Source organism: Falco naumanni, chromosome 1, assembly GCF_017639655.2.
Source record: "Falco naumanni isolate bFalNau1 chromosome 1, bFalNau1.pat, whole genome shotgun sequence".
Classification (NCBI taxonomy): domain Eukaryota; kingdom Metazoa; phylum Chordata; class Aves; order Falconiformes; family Falconidae; genus Falco; species Falco naumanni.
The window spans coordinates 14,597,514-14,617,736 of record NC_054054.1 but is presented as its reverse complement, the minus strand read 5'-3'; the positions used below and the strand labels follow the sequence as shown (position 1 = coordinate 14,617,736).

General features: G+C 38.4%; 1 protein-coding gene across 7 annotated transcripts in view; it reads left to right on the top strand.

Moving 5' to 3' along the window:
• SLC10A7 (solute carrier family 10 member 7) overlaps positions 1-20,223 on the top strand; it is a 153,528-nt gene that overhangs the window by 97,067 nt on the left and 36,238 nt on the right. For 4 of the 7 annotated variants that reach the window (XR_005826069.1, XM_040582273.1, XM_040582295.1 and 1 more), the window contains exon 6: positions 15,929-16,012. Coding sequence is in view for 4 of the 7 variants with exons in the window: in XM_040582273.1 (XP_040438207.1) it covers positions 15,929-16,012 (84 nt within the window). In the remaining 3 variants the exon portion in view is untranslated. Of the gene's footprint in view, positions 1-2,500; positions 2,537-15,928; positions 16,013-20,223 lie in introns of those variants that run through there. The other 3 variants (XM_040582282.1, XM_040582320.1, XM_040582315.1) reach the window with 3 other exon arrangements.

The following is a 20,223-nucleotide window of genomic DNA, read 5'->3' as shown; positions in this document are numbered from 1 at the left end:
AATTTCTGTGGTAAGGCAACAGGACACTTGCTTCTGATTATGAAGATCACCAGGCTTAATAGCAAAATTTTGGAAATACCTGCTAGAATTGACCTTTTGAATGCTGGGTCTTCTACAAGCTCAGTCAGGAATCTGTTTATGTAGTATACCAGGATTCTCTTCCTCTCCACTTACAGAATTATGAAGAAGTGTTACTGTCACAGAAATAAGGTATCCTTTTGTGACATAACACTTTGAATTAGCAGTGGCTGTTGCCCATTGTGTTAATATCACTAAGCTTCTAAAGCAAATACATAATAAGTCCCAGGACCCATCCTAAAGAGGAAGGATACCACCTTTATTTATCAACAAGATACAGGGGAAGGCTGCTTGTTTTGGTTTTTTTACCTTTGTATTTTTTTGTAATGTTTAAAAGTGCTGTGAAACGTACTGAGCCATGAAGCGCGTAAGAAATGACCAATAGTACTGAATCAATTCCTTCAGATTTGGAGGAGAGCTGGCTGCACTCACCAGCTGGCAGCGTGCTCCCTTCTCCCTACACTCAATGTTTGTTTGGAGTGTAGGATGCTTTTGATGTCTCACCTCCAGCTCCATCCATGCTCCTCTTTTCTGCTGCGAAGGTCTGAAGGCGGAACCCTGCTGCAGCGCTGTTCTGCCGTCCCAAAATTACAGGGTTCTTAGGGAATACTCTGGCACTTGGTAATATTTGAGCTGCGCAGTGTAGTGGTCGGTGGGGAAAGGAGAAGAAGGGGAAAGTCTGGCTCATTTGTTCTTAGTAGCGGAGCTGGAATTTGTTCATTCTGATGAAATGACTGTGTTGCATCCATATTCTACAGATCTTACTGTCAGTTCTCTGTTCTCAGCATCACAGATGCTACTGTAGACATGTGTTAGTTCAGCTCATGGTGCCTCCTCCCTTACTCAACTTTTGTTTCTTCCTCTACAGCCCGTATACTTAACACCTATATTTCTTTATAACTGTTGTCTGCATTTTGGTCTAGGCCTCCTTGTAAACAGTGAGTGACTCCCTGAAGCAATTCTTATTGTATCTACGGCTTTTCTTTCTGGTCTTTTATGATCTATCTCAGCTGTGACATTTGAAAAAAGATAAATGATTATGGATAGCTAGGCTGTGGGGCAGTCAGATATGGCATATATTATTTATTTCAAAATATATTTTTAAATTCTGCAGAGCCTTCAAGTTGCACAGCTTAACTGTTACCTCCTCAGTCCTTCTTGTCTGCTCTCATTTGTGGCATTTACTTGTTGCAGTTTTTTTAAGAGCGCAATAGGAACTCTCGGTGTCAAGTGGGCTGTCTGGATTCGTGACGTTTTGTGGACCCAGAAAGCAAATACAAATCTAGTCATATAAGTTTTTTCTTTATATTAGCTTCCAAAAGATTGAAGTAAAGCTGTGTTACTTTCTCAAGGTTAAATGAAAAGCAGGGGACAACTGCTTTTTTTTAAATTGTTTTTTACTTGGAGCTAAAATCAGAAAATAAGCATCCTTTTAGATGGATGTGAGCAAGTTTTGGATTTTTGTCCTTTAAACAAGAATGTTTGTGAATAGCTGAAATACTAGTTATTCTTGAGACATATCTGGATGAACATGTCTGGTCTTGACTTAGAGAACTTCTGTGCAAGCTTTGTGAATTAACATGCATTTAATGATAGAATTTTATTAAGCAATAATAAAATATTGAATTCAGATGGAAGGATGATGGGGAATTGCTCTTTGCAGCTATGAAACTGATGGATGTCATGTTAACTCCCAACCCAAACAACTCATTTTAGGATTTGCTCTCGTGAAACTTAAAATCCTCTATTTTGTCCAATGATCAGCTTTAAACCTCTTCCTTGTCAGTGAAGACAACAAATCTTTTTGCTTGCATCTGCCTGGGGGATGTGGAAAGCTGAGGTAGTCCTGTGTGATTAAATTAGATGAAAGACTCGCCTTCTACCAGTGAGACGCAAAGTCTAATCAAGTGAAATGAGTTTTGAGATCTCAGCTCATTTCCTTGGGGAATATCAGTTTACATTACACAGTCGTGACACCTAATTCATCATGGTTGATGCAGCTTTTGCTCAGAAGAGGACCTGGGACTGGGTAGCATGGGACTGGATCACAAGTCTCCCCCTAAGGAGAGGAGCAGCTTAGTGAAGTTAAGATGCAGCATAGCAAGGGAAGAGCTGCAATATGGTTTTCAAAATAAATTATCTATACTGCATATTGGATCTTTCAGAATAGAGGCTCATAGGTGCAAAATGGGGAAAGCTAGAGGTAAAAAAAGATACTTTGTACTGTGTATGGCTTATAAAATGATCGGCATACAGATGTTAAAGAACATGCCTAGTGAAGAACAGAGTTGAACTTCTTGTTACTTAATTTCTATGATGTTGAATGATGTCTGCGTATTTCCATGCGCTAAGGTACAAGGAAGTAAAGGCTATTCTGCTTCCCTGACTAACAGACTATTTTTGTTTCTTTTGTTTTTTCCAGGGCATTGTAATAACTCCACTTCTGCTTTTGCTTTTTGTAAGTATCTTGATCTTAAAACGTCTTTTTACTGGGTAATCTTGCACCTATTAGACCGCATATTTAAGATATAAATTTGGGTGATTTAACAATGCTTAAATAACGAGGAAGATTTTTCTGGTCAGTATTTTAAATAAGCTGCCTTCCATAAAGGCCATCAAAGCATGTCACAGTGAACGCTACCTGCACCTCATTCTGAGAGGACCAGACCCCATTATTCTTGCAGAATTGTAAAACCATATGCTATTAGGCTGGGTAAAATACAAACACTTGCCAGGTAAGGTGATCACTCAGGAGATCTCTTGGAGAGCTTTCACATACACGAGCTGGATGAAATTGTACTAGTCCAAAATGTATGACAGGCCAGTTGAGAAGGCACTGTTCAGATAAACTGAGCCTTGCTCTTGGACATCTAAGCCCATGGGTATTTTTGTGGTGGAAGCTAGTGACATAGCAGCAGCAGCAAGACAAATTACTGGAGCCCCTGTGTATCACTAAATATGATGCTGCTTTGTTCCTGTTCCAAGATTTCTTTTTCAGTTGTTACATTTTCAGTCAGGGCCTTGGTTCCTTACAGTTCATAGTAGAAGGGCAAGGAGAAGACAGAGTTTTATTTTCATGTTTTATAAAGATATGGGTGTTAGCCAGCATACAGTGAAGGTTTTGATAGATGGATAGTGATGCTTTAGTGAGTCCCTTGTCAGTTAGGAAGTCTTGGTGCTTGAGGATTTGCTGGCAGAAATGCTATGATGTGGTGCAAGTTACTGAGGACTGCGGCTTTGTGAAGAGCAGGGAAAATCGGCTGAAACACTTCAAGGATTTCAGGGGAGGTATACGTTGTCTTTTATGTTTATCTTACTAACGGCATTGTATGTAAGCCAGCACATTGGAAGGTGAGGTAAATGTGAAGTTAGCCTGAAACAATTTGTTAGTGGCATGCAAGTGGCATGCTGTTTATGGTAGGGATGCTCGAGCCGCATATGTACTGTATACAAGTATAGCAGTGTCTACTAAACTGGGATAAACAGTACTGTGAGAGTGGTTGTAACATTATCAACTGCTGCTTCAGTAAATCTGTGTTGGGAAGATTTTTTACTGTAACAAATTGTAATCCATCTGATGTAACTATGTTTACACCAGAACTGCTTTGACCATATCGTATATATCCATACACACCAGCAAAGCTTTCTTGATATGATTGGGACCATAGACTTACTGTAGGTTGAAAAAGATAACTGTTCTAAGAAAAATGGGTGTTTTGTTATTCTTGCACTGAACTCATTGATTCCAGATGGTCTGCCTCACTGTTTTCCTGTACTCTTCCCTCCTGTATGGAGATGTGTTTCTTCCACAGGCACTCACCCAGACCTGTGCCTGTGTTCAGGTGACTGAAACTTCAGCTCCTGCTTTTGCTCACTGACAACTTTCACCCTGGTATACCTTGCTGAGTTTTGGTGCCCTACATAGCTAAAAGGGATATTTTCTGTAAAACTGAAATGTTAAGGAATGATCTGCATACTTTTTAAAGCAAGATAAAGATCTTTCCTTTGGTGACTTTATAGAATCATATAGGTTGGAAAAGACCTTTAAGATTATTGAGTCCAACTAGCACTGCTGAGCTCAGCACTAAACCATGTCCCGAAGCACCACATCTACATGTCTTAAATACCTCCAGGGATGGTGACTCAACCACTTCCCCAGGCAGCTGAGATACTCTGTCCCATAAATTGCAGTTTTCACTGTTACCTCTCAAAAGAAGTGATAAAACTTCGTGTGCAAGAACAGGAAGGCAAAGCGTATGCCTCTGTTCTTCCTGCCAGCCCTGGAGACACTTGTATGAGAAGCGCGTAAAATGCATATTAATTGTTGTGCGGTTTCTAACATGACTCAAAGCTGCTGTTCTTGTGGAAAATACACACATGAATTATTTTTTCATTGGAGTGATAAACAAACTAGTCAGGGGATAGGGGGAAGTTACAAAACCTGCAGGTTTTGTCACAATGCCCAAAACTCGAGAACTTCTCTTGGGGTATATAAATATTTAAAACTTCTTGAGGTCTTTCCTGAGGACTTGACACATGAAGAGCAGCCGTTCTGGGCAGCCCAGCAGCACATCTTACTATGATGGGGTCCACCTTCTCTGAAAGTTCAGTGTATCCAATGCTGGGTATTTAGGATAGTGAACTAAATGTGCACACCCTGATGCATGTTCCTGTATCCTGGCAGTCAGTGGTTTGTACTGCTGAATCCTTTTTTTCTTGTGAACCTCTAAAGTTCCTTTGAGTTTCCTTGATACCTCTGGCCTCTTCACCATGTGGTGGATTCAAGCACACATTTCACAAGCTTCTGTTCATTTGTTTACAACTTGCTGCTTGATCATTTCATGTGGTACTGTGGAGTGAGAAACACTGACCAGTAATTTCCTGGTTATCTTTTATGGACCATTCCTGAGTTTAGTCATGCAGCTTAGCCTTAATGCTTAGTTAATAAAGGGTGGAATTTTCAGCTTTCAAGATAAAGCTGTCCCTTACCTCAGCAGTAGTTGAGCTGGGCTTCTGGATACCATTCAGGGACCTTTGAAGTCAATGCTTTCAGTGAATTTTAATTCCTGGATTTGGTACTTAGGAGCATTAACTCTTCCACAGAGTCATACTGTAATAGTCTGCATACAACATAGTATTAGCGATCCTGTTAGTCTCCCTGTATACACTGAGAGAAATACCCTTAGTGCTGCCAGAAATAAATTACATTGTTGTCTGTTAGCTTGGTTTTGTTATACAGCTTAATCTGTGGAAGTGATGATGGGTTAAATTTTGCCCTAGGTGGACCAGAGAATATAATGTTCTGAACTGCCTTTTCTCTTCATAATTGCCTAGTAACGTAAATATAAATTGTCTAAACAACATTGATAAAGGCATGTTGAAGCTTATAATAAATAATGCATTTAATGCAAAAACATATCATCTTAAATGAATGGTGTTAAACATAAGATTGTCAGTTATGCTTCTGAAAAGTGTATTTCTACTATGAAACTTCTGGTGTAAAGCTTACTCAAAAAAAAGCGTTCTAAGAGCTTCTAATTGATTAAATGAAACCTTAAATAATGTGCACATAATTACCAGACTGTATCCTTCTAAGGATGCCTTGCTAGAATTCAAAGAATAGTGGTTCACCACAGATAGCTCTGATTAACGCTAGTAAAAAACTACTGAATCTTGCTTTCAGATGCGTTAATCTGCAATAACATCATCCTTGTGTTAACCCTTATTATTAACAGTTAATGTGTTGTATTCTCAGCAAAGATACTATAAATGGGCAATGTCCCATAAACTATATATAATTGATTAGAGTTCATCTGTGCGGTGAGCTGGAATGTTGAAACAAAGTGCTATAAGATACATCAGTTTCAAGTTAACATGAGGTTATGCTGTTTGCATTTCTTCGCAATGTTCTCCAGTTTCATTCGTGATGATCAGGAGGCAGCGTGCCAAAACATTCAGAGAAGGATGCTGTCAGTCTTCCTCTGGTGAGGTCATATACTTAGCTGAAGCCAGAGGTAACAGATTGATCGTGACATTTTTTAAAGGAAAGAAATAAGTTTTATTTTCTCAAAGGCACTTTGGGGGAAAAAAAACCCAAACGACTGCCAACTAGAAATTGAAGTGTAGGCTAAACTTTTTTGGGGAAATAACTATATTGCTATCAATGAATAGTGAGTACAGATAGGTTAAGTAACAGCTGAGGAAGTTAGTCACTTGGGTATGACTGTCCATCTTTACTTATATGACTTGCTCTTTATGTTCAGTTTAGTTATTTCCTTTAGCAATTATAATAACATTTTATGATTTGTAATAACAGCTTATGGTTTGAATTCTTAAGTATGCTGCATTTGGGCACATTTACAGTACTAAAAGACAGTTAAACAAAAGGTGTCATCATACTGTGAAGATAATAGTGCTGTGATCTCTTTAATAACCTGGAGATGTCAGCACCTTTTTATGATGTCTTGTTTGAAACACAGAACTTCAGGAGCACTGCACTCTGCAACAGTTGTAGCTGTATCGTCTCACACGTCCTTAGGTTGTAACTTTGGTCATGAAAAAGAGGAATATGTATGAATGCAGGTTTATTTTCATTGAGGGGTTTCATATGCCTATGTATTGCACAGGATGGAGGCCTGGAAGCAGAGTGAACATAGATACTATACTACCATGTAAAAGGATGATGCATAGTCACCTTTCTCATATGAACATAGTTCTGTTGCTTTCCAGCTGCACTGAGATGGGGTTGTCTTCTCTGTCCTTAAAGTCAGTTGAGCATGTGTAGACTGGCATTTTTACCAAGCCATACAAGCTTATGATTTTGTTGATTGTATTTGGTATCAAAATACAAGAAGTCAGTCATTCGCACACCTATTGGAGCCAAATGTGATGCTGTGGTATTTATAACACAGTATCCCAGCTCTGCTGCCTTCTTGGTATTACCCTTGCTGTTGAGACTCGACGCCTGACAGATGTGGTCTGTTCAGTTGCTGGGAGCACAGCCAGTTAGCTATCAAAGTGACAAAAGTCAAGGTGTGTGAATCAAGGTGTGTTTTTATTGAAAGCCATCAAAGAAAATGTTAGAAATAAGTAAGTATTTTACATTTTATGTACTTTACATTCTTCAGAAGTATGCATGCAAACCAGTTAATGTGGAATGTTAAAGACCCAATGCAAAATTCATGTGTATTTTTAAAAATACACTTGCCAAAAACTTCCATGTAACTGTCATGCGTTGTTCTCGTGTTTGCTGTTTTACCAAGGATGACTACTATGACATTTGTGTCAACATGGAATCTTCCCAAGGCTTTATCAGCTTGCTCCTTTCCTTGATTTATTCAGTGATGTTTTCTTTTTTGGTGCCCTTTCATATGTCTGAATTTTATAATAGGTATTTTTATGGTGGCATTGTAGCAGTGATACCATAAGTACTAGAAAGCAGTATTGCTGAAAGAATTCAGGAGTGGACAACTGAAGGAAATTACATGCAAATATCACAGAGAAAAGTGAAATAAAATGACTGGTGAATAAGGATGTGAAAGAAACTAGCAGATTGAAATACTGGAGTTAAAAGCTTTCCCCTATACTCAAAATCCTTAAATTAAAACATTGTTTTAAAAGTTGTTGATATAAAATTTTTTTGCCTTCTCCACTCCCATGTATTTCAGATAAATCTTTTTATTAAAAAGACCCGTCATTCCTCTTTTTTTTTCTTTTTTTTTTTTTTTTTGAACAGGATTTGTAGATACTGCCGTGTTTTTCCTCTCAAGTAGTCAGTAAATGAGAGTCGATACTAGCCAAATGAATCATTAAATATGCAAATATTTTGGTAGCTGCAAAGCTTTGAAAGTTGATAAGGAAGTTTCAGCTAATGGATTTCACTAGTATGTGACAAAAGGTTGATTACAGAGAAGAGGGCGGGGGGCAGGGAAGGGAAGCAGAATAGTGCATGAGTTGTTAACAGATCAACTCATTCATGTGGAAGATTTAAACTGCATCATTTTTTCTACCTGGTTATTTACCTCACCGTTTCCTTTCCTTTCTCTTTAATCATTGGGAAGACAAAGTTCTCTGAACTGATCCAAACCCTTTAAAATTAACCAGAACCTTTTTATGGCTGCCATGAAATACTTGCTTAATCATTTTATTCCTTTTTCAAATTCACCTTTTATGGCTTTGCTATATAAATTGGATACAAATAACAGTCAGAGAATCACAGGGTCCTTCCTTTCTCTTCTTGACACACACAAAATATTGTAAGTGTGTCTTGGTAGAAGACTAAAATATGTAATGTTTCCATGAGGGAACCTTCTACTTTGGTTTGCTCTTGAAATTTTCATCTATGCAATTCTAGGGGAGCCTTTTAAGTACATATCCTGCTTCTACACAGCAGAAACTAACCACATACCTTAACAGGATCATAGAACTAGGATACCAAGAGCATCCAGTCCACCTCTTCCATGCTGTGCAGTTCACATCAAAACTGAATGTGATCCAACTTAAAAGTAAGGATTTTTGCCCCCCCTCCACCCTTGCAACACTAGACTTGTGTCTCTGAGCAGAAACCTATCCAATATTTGTGACAGGTGTTTTACCCGTTCGTTGCCAATGTTACCACACACCTGAATAGCACCTCTCTGAAATTTATCACCCTGGCTCAGACATAGTGTACAATCGTATCCTCTCCCTCAGTCTTCAGTCAACTAGACTAAACCAGCCATGCATTTCTAACCTTTAACACATAAATAAATAAAAAAAAAACAAACCCCAAATAAATCCCTTATTCTGAGGTGGTTTGTGTACCTGCTACAGTTTTAATTCCTTGTTGAGCCTAGGTAATAAGAATTGTGCACAGTTGCACAGTATTCTTCACAAGGACCTATTCAGGCTTTGTGCAGTGTCAGAAGTATCCCATGCCTTGATTGATTTAGTTATTCTGGTATGTCACAGCTGCCTTTTTCATGGATACATAATATTCATTGTTCTTAATTATCCTGTATTTACTAATTTATTTCTTTCCAGTTAGTCAACCCCTTGTTTGCAGCAGAACTTTTGTATACTAGTCCTTAAGTCTCAGCCCTCCAAGGGTATTAATCATCTAATTCCTATTTAGGTGCCTTTGGGTTTTATGTGTGATCTCATTCCTTTACATTAGCCCTCAAGATTGTGGTACCATGGTAAAATGGAAGAGTTGCTCTGGTATATTTTAGATTAAAAATACCTATGGTTATTTATACAGCTCTATAAAAGGCTTTAAAATCAACAGGTATGTTTGGATTGGATTGGTGTTTAATGTGTCATAGGGGAACCTGGAATGGCATTAGGCATCTGTGATTCCTTTAACAAGGGAATGCCAAAATATACAGTCTCCTTGCCTGGTTTGGAGGGGGGGAGAAAGCAAATACTAAAGTTAAGAGATTGTCAGCTTTTCTTTTTCAACACTTCTGATTATGAAATGCTGAAATTTTTTTGGGGGGGGAACAAAACTGGAGGGTGTATGTAGACAGCTATTTTTTTATATATTTGTGCCAAATCAATTCCCAGGGCCATAGAAGCATATAGAATATGCAAGAATTTGCAAAATGTACCATAAGACCAGAACATCTGTTTTCCTTAGCAGAACTAGAGATTTGTGTCTGCCTTTAATTTTTAAGAATAACAATGAAAGATCTGTTTGTAAAATACATGACTGCCAAGCCGTTGAACTTGAACTCTGTTGTACCTTTAGCCCCTTTCTCTGAAGCAACAGACAACTTGCAGTTTTTGATAGGTAAAATTAAAAGCTTTATTTTAAATCTAAATACATAGAATCAGAGAATTGTTTAGGTTGGAAAAGACCTTTGAGATCAAGTCCACCCATAAACCAGCATTGCCAAGTCCATCACTAAACCATGACCCTAATCACCACATCTGTGTGTTTTTGAAACACTTCCAAGGTGATTCCACCGCCTCCCTGGGCAGCCTGTTCCAATGACTGACCATCCTTTCCATGAAGAATTTTTTCCTAATATCCAACCTAAATCTCCCCTGGCATAACTTGAGGCCATTTCCTCCTGTCCTGTCACTTGTTACCTGGATTAATTTCATACCAATGACTCTTCGTCAGTCACTGGGAGTTGGCATCTTTTAGAAAAACTGCCTTACTGAGATACTCCACTGCTGTAAAGGCATTATTCATATGCAGAGCATTTAGGTAAGAAGAACATCCTAGTGAGCTGCCAGCTCTGTTTAGACTGCTGTGAGATGTTATGTAGGAATGATCATTTCATCTTTTTTGACCTCCTACCAGAAATCTAGAGCTGGGTGCTATGGAACTCCTAGGAGCCCATCAACACCATTCCCATGGAGTAGCGCAGACACTTCCTGCTTCCCAGAGCCTCAGAATCATTACCGTTACTTCTCATTGCAGTGTATTCACTGCAAAGCATTTCCATTAGCCAAGTACCTGGGTTACTGAAGGTGATGTGCATACTTCTGTGCTGTAACATCACATACCACTGTGACTGGGTCAGGATAAAGGTTCTGGAAAAGAGTCCAAAGCAAGGGAGGGCTTAGTTCAGCTGGTCAGTCTTGTTCATTGTCCTTCATTACTGAACTGGATTCCATCCGCATCTTTTCCAAAAATGCATCCCCTTACATGTCCTTTCTGTAATGGGGCTGTTGTCCATAACAGGACATATAAAGGGTTTAGCGCATGAGGTGGTCCAGGCAGGCCTCTAAGGCAGTTGTATCTGGACTGGATGCAGAAGCAGTGATGATACAGCATTGAACACACAATTTAAAAATACAGGTATCAAAGTAGCCTGACCTGAAGGTGCAAAAGAAAAGCTTCAGTCTCACATGAAAGAGCAGCCAGTGACCCTCCCCCTCAGTTCTGCCCCGTTTTCACCCCTGCCTCGCTTCCTTGTCTGCGCTCAACAAATGGCACGACTGAAGCTGGCTGGTGGTGCATGAAGAGCACAAAGACACAACCTGAGGAAACATGTTAGTTGCAGAACACTGGAAGAGTAAGGCCCCAAAGGACAGCTGCCTCCAAAGTGGGCTCAGGATGTGCAGCACACATGACACTGAGTTGTAATTTGGTGTGAGTGGTAGGAGGTGTGTTTCTTCTGAGTCACTGGCAGTAGACATGGGAACACCCACGGTGATACCTGCCTGGTCAGCCAGAAAGATGAGAATAGAGCATCTGGCTTATGAAGACAGCCTAGTCTGGGAAGTGGAATTGTCTTGTTTTTATGCAAGGAAGGTTTCTTTTTTTGGTTGGGTTTTGCTTTTTGTTTTTACCACAACCAGTGATTGCTATATTTGCCTATCAATTAAGGATAAGCCACCATTTCTACCACAAACTCATAAAGAAACACACTAAATAATTTGTCAGTAGTTTTTTAAAACAGTCACTCTCTTGAGAAGAGAGGTCTAGAACTAAATTAGCAAGAATGCTACAGGTCAGATTTGAAATACTGCACTGTGACAGAATTGTTTGGAAAGATTTGCCTGGAGTTCTCTTTCATTACAGCCATATCCAGCAAACACTTGCAGAAGGTGCAGTTCCTGCTTATCTGAGTTGTCCTTCTGGAATCACTCAGATTGTTTAAATGAAAAGTGCCTTTCTCTAAGCAAGAATTTTCAGGATCTTTTTTTGAATAGTGAGTCAATTCAGTCAGGGCTGGCTTTTATTAATAAACTGTTAATTGAAATGCTGCTATCCATAACAGCACATAACGATCACTTTACAGTATCAAACTTCTGTTTCAAAATTTTCTAAGATAAGCATAGACAATATGGTGGCATGAAAATTTGTGATAGCTTTTTCATTAAATGGTGTTTTACCTTCCATAAGAGATTCCCATCCGATTTATTTTTTACAGCTATAAATCAGCAGTTTGATTCTATGTTTTTATACAAGTTCTTACAGTGCTATTTCTTGTTTGACTGTGAAGAAGGGTTCGTTTTTTAGACATGGAGATGAGGGTATCCAAATATGATCAAATGCTAATTTTGGTGCAATGCAGATCATCTAGGTTGTCCTTTAAAAAACTTTGTTTCGTGACAGCAAATGGAACACAGAACTTAGCTTGATCCAACTAAAACCTGAGCAAAATCATATTGATTCATTCAGACAGAATATTTTAATTTGTAAATGTACAAGAAGGTTTGATTAACATTATATCAATCTTTTTGTTTCCTCTGTTCCTCAGTTCTCTTTCTCAAAATGGATGTGACGAACATATCCAAGTTCAAAGGAAGTCTGGAACCCAGGCAATGCCTGAGAGTCTGTGTGATGCTTACCTTTGTGAGCCTAATGAATTTGCATACTATAAATGTTGAGGGACTCCTTGTCACATTGTGTACCCATTAGCTGTCTGTCCTGTATTATTTGTGATTCCTCATGGTTAGCCACTGTATGTCCAAAGTCTGGGTTAGAAAGTCTTTTTCTTCTGTGCGGTTAAGATGTTCTTGAGTTCTCTTCAGCCTTTAGCTTCTGTGCCTTTCTCTGGGAATAGATTTAAGGTTAAAATAATATAAGAGTTTATAAATGTTCTGTAACAGATTCTGATAAGAAGCAGTCCGCTGAAGTTATTGTCATAATACACAGAAGGGGAACAAAGTTGAGAAGTCTGTCTGAAGAAGTACTGACGGTACCATAGGTGGGACAGGGAGGTCTAATACCATAGCAGTGCATGAAGGGGGGGGGGGGAGTTAGAGCCTAGCAAACACACTGCTTTGAGCCTCTGTGCCCAGGTGTGGTGTAGCAGAGTGTTAGGACCTCATAAGGAACCAAGAAAAAAGCTAGTTCCATGCTATTCTGGAGAAAGCAATGAAGGTGCTGGCGACTGTTGGAAGAATATAGTTCTCAACTATAAAACTGAAACAGGATCAAAAATAGTGTGGATCGTGCAGGAGAGGAGTCAAATTAGAGGCAGAAAAACTTGACTTTTTCTCCAAGGAGGAGAGCAGTTTTTTTCCTATAAACCAAATGTAGTTGAAGAATTAACTTCCTCTGGCCAAAAGGTTGATTAACGAACAATTTATTGATTTATTAATTTTGACACTTTGGACTGATATGTGGATTTCTGTTTTGTTTAAAATGTAGATAGGGTGAGACAGTTACCTGAAATATCTGCCTTTTGGTGGTGGAGATGACGGTGAGATGAACCTGAATGGGTGGGGTGAAGTTGAGGTGAAGAACCATATGCTGATATCCTGAATTAGAGGATTGTTTCTTTGAATGAAACAATTTTACTTTTCGTAGGTAAATTGGTCTAGCATCCCAGCACAGTACCTGTAATTCAGTTTCTAATTATGTAAAAACCTGAACCAAAGCAAAAAAACCCACACCCAAACCAAAACATATCCATATATATATATATACTACGTGCATAAGAATCCACAGCTTGAAGGCATTGCATTTAAAGTAATATTTTAAAAAGTTGGCAAGATTATTGCTGTGAGAATGGCTGCCTTTTTCAGCAGTGTGTTATATTGTTGAACAGTTTTTCATTCCTGACTTAGAAACTGATTATGCATCTACTGAGCATAAAACTTTCATGTAGCAAGAGAAATCCAATCAGTGTTTTTATAAAAATGCACAAGAGCCACTGCTGAAGTATCATAGTTTTGTGAAGCTACGCAGAGGGTCCTGGCATGCGGACTGCTTGGTTAGATCCACTCCTCTGTGACCCAGGCAGATTTTAAAGTTTTAAAATCTTCACTTTCACTTGAGAAAGCTTCTTTGGATACACAGTAAGTAACGCTTTTAGCTCCTCAGCATATAGCAAAAAATAAGTCCAAAACCAGTTCGAAAAACTATGAACCTTTTAAAATTTCAGAAGTTCCTTACTTCAGAACTTACTTAATTCAGAAGAATTAAAACAACAAGGAGATCATGAGTGGTATGACGGAGTTTTCTGCTCCAGTTTCTATAAGGAGTCTTGCAGAGAGCCCTGTGTCCCTTAGGAGTGGAGGAGCTGCACTGCCTGGCTTCAGGTACTCGTGTGGGTGATCTGTATCTCCCCCTGCAAGCCCTTCCTTCTCCCTCTTGACTCCTTGGGAAGTTAGGCTCCTTAAATTTGGTGCTCTCACTCCTATCCTACTTGCAGACGGAAAGTGTTGGTGATGATACCATCTTCAGGTCCCCTCCAACTGCCTTCTGTGCACACATTGTTACGATGGGAGGTGATGGGGATGAGATGTTATCATTTATTAAAGGGCCAAACTGAGTCTTACTTGATGTTGCCAGTTAAGGTAATATGTAGGAAACACCCATATCCTGTACATTCTTCCCAAGGCTCTGGACCCAGAGCATATTCAGAAAGGGACATACAAAAAGCACGTGATGGAGTATGCTTAAAGAAAGAGCAGATGCAGTCTGCTTTTAAACTCTAAGCTGATCAAGAAACAAAGTCCCATGATTTCCTAATGTCCGAAGTTAATTCAATTTCTTGCTGTTTCCCAGTTCTGATGCCATCTGCGTGCACCAAAAGCTTAGCTCACATAGACAGCCTGTAGCCATGTTCACCATTTTCTCAAGCAGTGCATGTACAAATGGCACTTAGAAAAAGCAGTGCATGTACATGTAAACCACTGCCAGAGGGGTTTAACTGGCATTTTCTCATCAGAGAACAGGTAAAGGTTACAGTTGTACATTTCTGAATAAAGTAAAATACTTCAGTATGTGAAATTTCTGATTTTTCTGAATTTCCAAAGATTCTGGTTTCACGCCAAACCCGGTTTTATGGCCGTATGTTGGTTTTTCTCGACAGTTACAGCAAGTGACTAGATTGTGTGATCACCTTGTCTTATCATGCCTGCAGGTAGCCTGAAAGGAAGTTAAGCATCAAAAGTGTAACGCAATCTGAGTGTGAGAATGACATGTGTGAGAATGTTTTAGGAAATCAGCGTTATTTAGATGGAGCTAAAAGATTCTGAATTCTGGCATTGTTTTGAGGATCTTTAAAGTGAAGTGTAAAATATAAAATAATGTGGATCGGTGAAATCCTCAATGTTACGTCATTTACCGTCATGAAGCAAATGGTTGTCTGTGGAAGCTCTGACAATGCTGTTTCAGTCCTCTTACTGTATATTTCTTAATGTGTATTCTATTGCTGTTAAAGATATGTTAAATTACATTAAATTTTTCCATGACTTGGCATAAAAAAAGTCCAATCAGAATGTTAAAAATACTGCATATTTACCTAAGCATTCTGAAGTAGGTTGCAGAAATTCCACTCTGTTCACCTTTTCTGCCTGCACCTTTTTAAAAAAATACTTCTAGCTTTTACAGTCATAATTAAAGAGATCATCTATTTGAAGACTAAACCTGTCACAGTTTAGTTGTCTTAATGAAACAATTGTTATATACTTTCAGTAGATCTCTTTTTTTATTGTCACTGAAATAAAGCGTGAATGTCTTCGCTATTTAATTTTTATTTATTTCTTGAAACAACTACACCAATTTTTGTTGCTTGATATTTGTATAAATGATAAGGTTAGTTGAGCTAATTAGGAAGATTCACTCCCTGTCTTTTTAGACTCTCATCCTACAAATGCTTATATAATTTACTTGGGATATATGTATAGCAAGGTTTCAGTTAAATGAATAATGATGGAACTATTACCTTAGGTTATAAAATAGTCAACCAGAGATTGTTTTAGTTTTGTTATCGTGGAATACCAAATATTTTATTGGGACTTAACAACTAAACATGTGTGCACATACTTCCAAGTTTGTGCACATACTTCCAAGTTTTTGTGTGTAAAATAAAATATATACTATTATGTGATATCTATGTATGAAATGTGCAGATACTAAGAAAAAGTGTGATATTAATGGTATGTTTTTATTTTGCAGCTTGGATCATCCTCCTCTGTGCCTTTTACATCTATATTCTCGCAGCTGTTTATGACTGTTGTAGTGCCCCTTATTATTGGACAGGTATGTCTTTTAAATATACATTCTTATTTAAAAAAATAAGATAAAGAGAGCTATCTTAAAGACAGACTGGCAACCTCATAAACTGCCACATAGGAACAGCCTCAGGATAGCGAAGTCTAATATCAAAGAAAAGATGCTACAGTGCTCCCTGGAGCCGCATTGATCTTTGTTGAGATTGAGCATCTGTCCCTCACTACCACAAACATACGCTACTGCATATCGAGAAGGGAGTTTGTGAACATAAAGTGGGAAAAATGGCAGCCCAGACTGTGAGAAATTCCAGACCCATACAAATGAGCTTTGAGAATACTATATAGGCCTTTTGCCACATGCCCTTTGCCTGGATAATGAAGGAAGTTCTCCCTGTGTAGTATCTACTACTAATTACAGGAATAAAAAATTCTCAACATTAAAAAACATATAAGGGCTAAGCAGTCAGAAGTTAAGAAATCATAAAATTAAGGCTGCTCGAGCTGTTTTGCATATGCTTTCCAATAAGGGTTTTAATTGCACGATTGCAAACTCTTCTTTTGCCATGACTCCTCTATCATTTGTTACACTGGATGGAGGGTATTCATGGAATGAGCAGCTGTTCAATATTTCGTTTTATACTCACTGTTCATACTGTAACACAAGGCCTTATTTTTCATGGCATATGATAGAAACTTTTCACTGAATGTAAAGATACTAATCGCAATATAAGATTTTCTGTGACAGTTGTCTCTGTAATATCTGAGTTTTTTTTCACAAATATTAATTACTGTTTTCTCCCATGTCATGGTGGGAAATTGCTGTATTAAGACCAAAACTTGTCAGATGTGTCCACTATTCTTGGACACCAAAACACCCGAAGCCTAATTGTTAATACCTGAAAGTATTTGTTGTTCTCAGGCATTCAGAATGCACAAAGGGAGTGTCAGTGGGTATTCCCAAGGGGTACACCATTGCTGGTTCTAGCATCCACTTTAACTCTGGGTTCAGCTGGAACTTTCTGAATTTTTTCAGCCTAAAGTAGACTTTGAAATGGAAAGTGTGGTTAAAATGTAGGCAAATCAAAATGGAGTCTATAAAGGAGCACCTTGGACAAGGTTAAGAATATCTGTCATTGCCTGCGCTATGTAGAACAGGCAGTCAGTCTTGTATCAGACTATAACTGCATATTTCAAAACTGGTATGTACTGTAACTTACCAAAGTCCTAGTGAAATTTCTTATGTGGTCAAAAACACCCATTAAAGTCTAATAAGATAAGCATTATAAGCATGAAAGTAGCCACCAGCATCAGCACCTGTGTAACCTGGCTGCAACTATACCATGTGGAAAATGGACATAACCTCTGTGTCCCTGAAGCCTATTGAATTGCTCATGTGCTTAAAAGTTAAATGCCTAAGAGTCTCCTTATTAATTAGGACCACAAAGGGTTTCTGACGAACCTACGGATGTATCACATCCTTGCCTTGTCAAGATTAAATTAAGTGTCCACCAAAAGTGGACAAGCAAAAGTATTTGAATCCTTTCATCCTGAAAGGTCCAAAAACTGGGAGCTATGAGTTGGAAATTTTTAGGAAACAAATAGTGTGACGGGAGATCTAGCAATCAAGTAACCTATAGTGATGTAATATCAGCAATCTGTACTGCAACGTAGTAAGCCTGAAGATGATGGTAGATTACTAGATAAATTGATTGCAAAATTTCAAGAGGACTTCCATCTATATATAATGGCATGTTACTTTGGGAAGATATAAGAAATTGCTATGTGAGCTAACTGGTGGAGTTGGGGTTTTTTTGGCTGCAGCAAACAATAAGGCTATGTAACATGAATTGAGCAGTAAGCAGGTGAAATCTGCTGTGAATGGTCATAAGTTCAAAATTAGAATTGTGATGAGACTTAACTGAGAACAGATGTGATTTAGGAGTTCTGATAAAGACTGAACAAAAAATACAGATAATCTCGAAGCTTATGTAACTCAGTTGCAAATATATGTAAGAATTTTTGGTTTTTATAAATACACTCCAAGAAGAAATAGGCTGTTTCTCCTTTAAAAGTGTTTGAAGCACTTTTTGGAAATGAATGGTCAACAGAAATAGCTTACATTCCTCTAATTGTGAAGACTTTGTTTCTAAAGTTATTGCACTTGTTATACCTGTTCAGAGGAAATGGAAGAGAGGAAATGCTAAGGATAGCTACAGATCAGAAATGCCGGGGTAGTTTATGTTGATTGTCTTGATTAGGTAGAACCATACAAAGGTAAACCAACCTGCCCAGATAGGAGGAAGAGAAACCATTTTTGAAGGGGGAATATAAAAAAAATAAAGTGCAGTAATTGGGGAAAAACAATAAGCAAGAAAAGAACTGACACCAAGAGGTAACAGTAATAAGTCTGCTTGCCCTTCATCCAGAGGTGGTGTGGATCTGTTCCGATTAAATGGGAAGTTTTGCATTTAGTTCATAGACTCATGACTGACTGTTGCACAACATGCAGCACAGCAAGGTAACATTGCTTTGTGAATCACAAGTTGCTCACTTTGGGATTATAGATGCGTTAAGAGATAATGGTCCACAATTAAGAATGACGGTTTCAGCACTTCTAATCTATCATTTCATTCCCACAGTGTCAATTCCTTTCCATGCAAAATCATACTGTTCAGCAGAAAACTCAGTGGAAGAGTGCTTGGTAGGGTTACCTGGTAGCAAAAAGCTTGACTGGGAAAAAAATGGACTTGGAACCTGCCTGCTTGGAGGATTGCTTCCCTTCAGCCTTCCTAACTCAGTTGTGAATAGCAGAGGCTTTGCGCTGGATCCACATCAGTGTAAAACAGAGAAGGCAGCTTAAAGGAAGCATTCTCCAAGGGCTTTATTTTCCTTTAAAAAAAAATCTCGCCTCTGGGAAAACCTGTGTTGCCTAAATGCTCATTTCCTGAGCAGGCTGCAGAGCTGGTTGTTTGAGGAGCCCCTGGGACATAAGCAAAGCAGATGAGAAGGTGCTTTTAGATTTGTTTTGTTTGGGTGTGGGGTTTTTTTGTTTGCTTTATGGCAAAATGTATCAAGAGTTTTGGTTGCTTGGCTGACTTGTCAGAATTCTGAATGATGGTTGGGAGAAAGAAGGCACAATAGTGTAATTGATGCTTATTTTCTACTGTTTCTTGAACAATTATTTCAGTGTGGCAAGACTGCCATTGACGAGTCACGCTTTTCTAGCCACTGACAATGAAATGTGTAAGGGGTTGCAGGTACAGGCTCTGCTCAGGTGGTGCCTGCCATTTGGTAGGTAAAGAAAGAACAGTTAAAGGAGGAGGAAGATCCTATGTTATCAGAAAGGCTCCGAGTCTTGCACATAGCAGTTGCTGATAAATGGTCTTCAATAAAGAGAACTGCTGTGCTGTGTTCTTTGTCAGGGATGTGCAGGTTGTCTAAACCTAAAAAAGTGTTGTGACCTGCATCCTCTGTGTCTGCAGATGTATTTTGCTAATTGACAGTATGATGTTACTCAAATCAGTACTGGTAGTATAATATCTGATTTACTGCTGGTCAAATATCATTTGTATTTATAGAGTAACGAATAAGACCTCTCTGACAAGAGATCTTGAAAAGAGAAATAATCCGTAGTATTTTATGAAGATCTAATGTTCTACAAACCTTGAAGATCTGTAATGTGTAAGAGCTGGGTATTTGTGCACCGCTCTTGTATCCCTCTAAGGGGAATTTGAGAATACTTGTTATACTATAAACTTGGTGATAGTTATTTCATGGAAAAGCTTTTGAATTTACTCTGGAAGCTTGAAGTTCTGATGATTATTTTTTTTCCTGGGTAGCAGAGTTCTGATGCAGATTACTGTTCCTGAGCTGTTGTGATTTTGCTAAAATAATTGTTTCCTTGTCTGTAGATGTTGGTAATACTTTTAGCCAGTAAAATGTAAGGTGTTGAGAGCTGTCTAAGCGGTTTCTTCATGACCGGTTGTGAGATTTGGCTGAAGACTGTCATTTCTTTGCTTATTTTTTTCTTCTGAAGTGACAGACAACAGGAACAGTGAAAACCACTGCAATATTTCCTTTCCCCTTTTTGCAGACTTTTTCCATTCCCTACACCTAAATGCTTATGACAGACTTTTATTTTATGTTTTATATTAAAGAGCGATTTATGATTAAATGTTAATGAAATAGAATTTTCACTGTGCTTTCATTATATTCTACTAGTTTGAACATTTTTCAAAG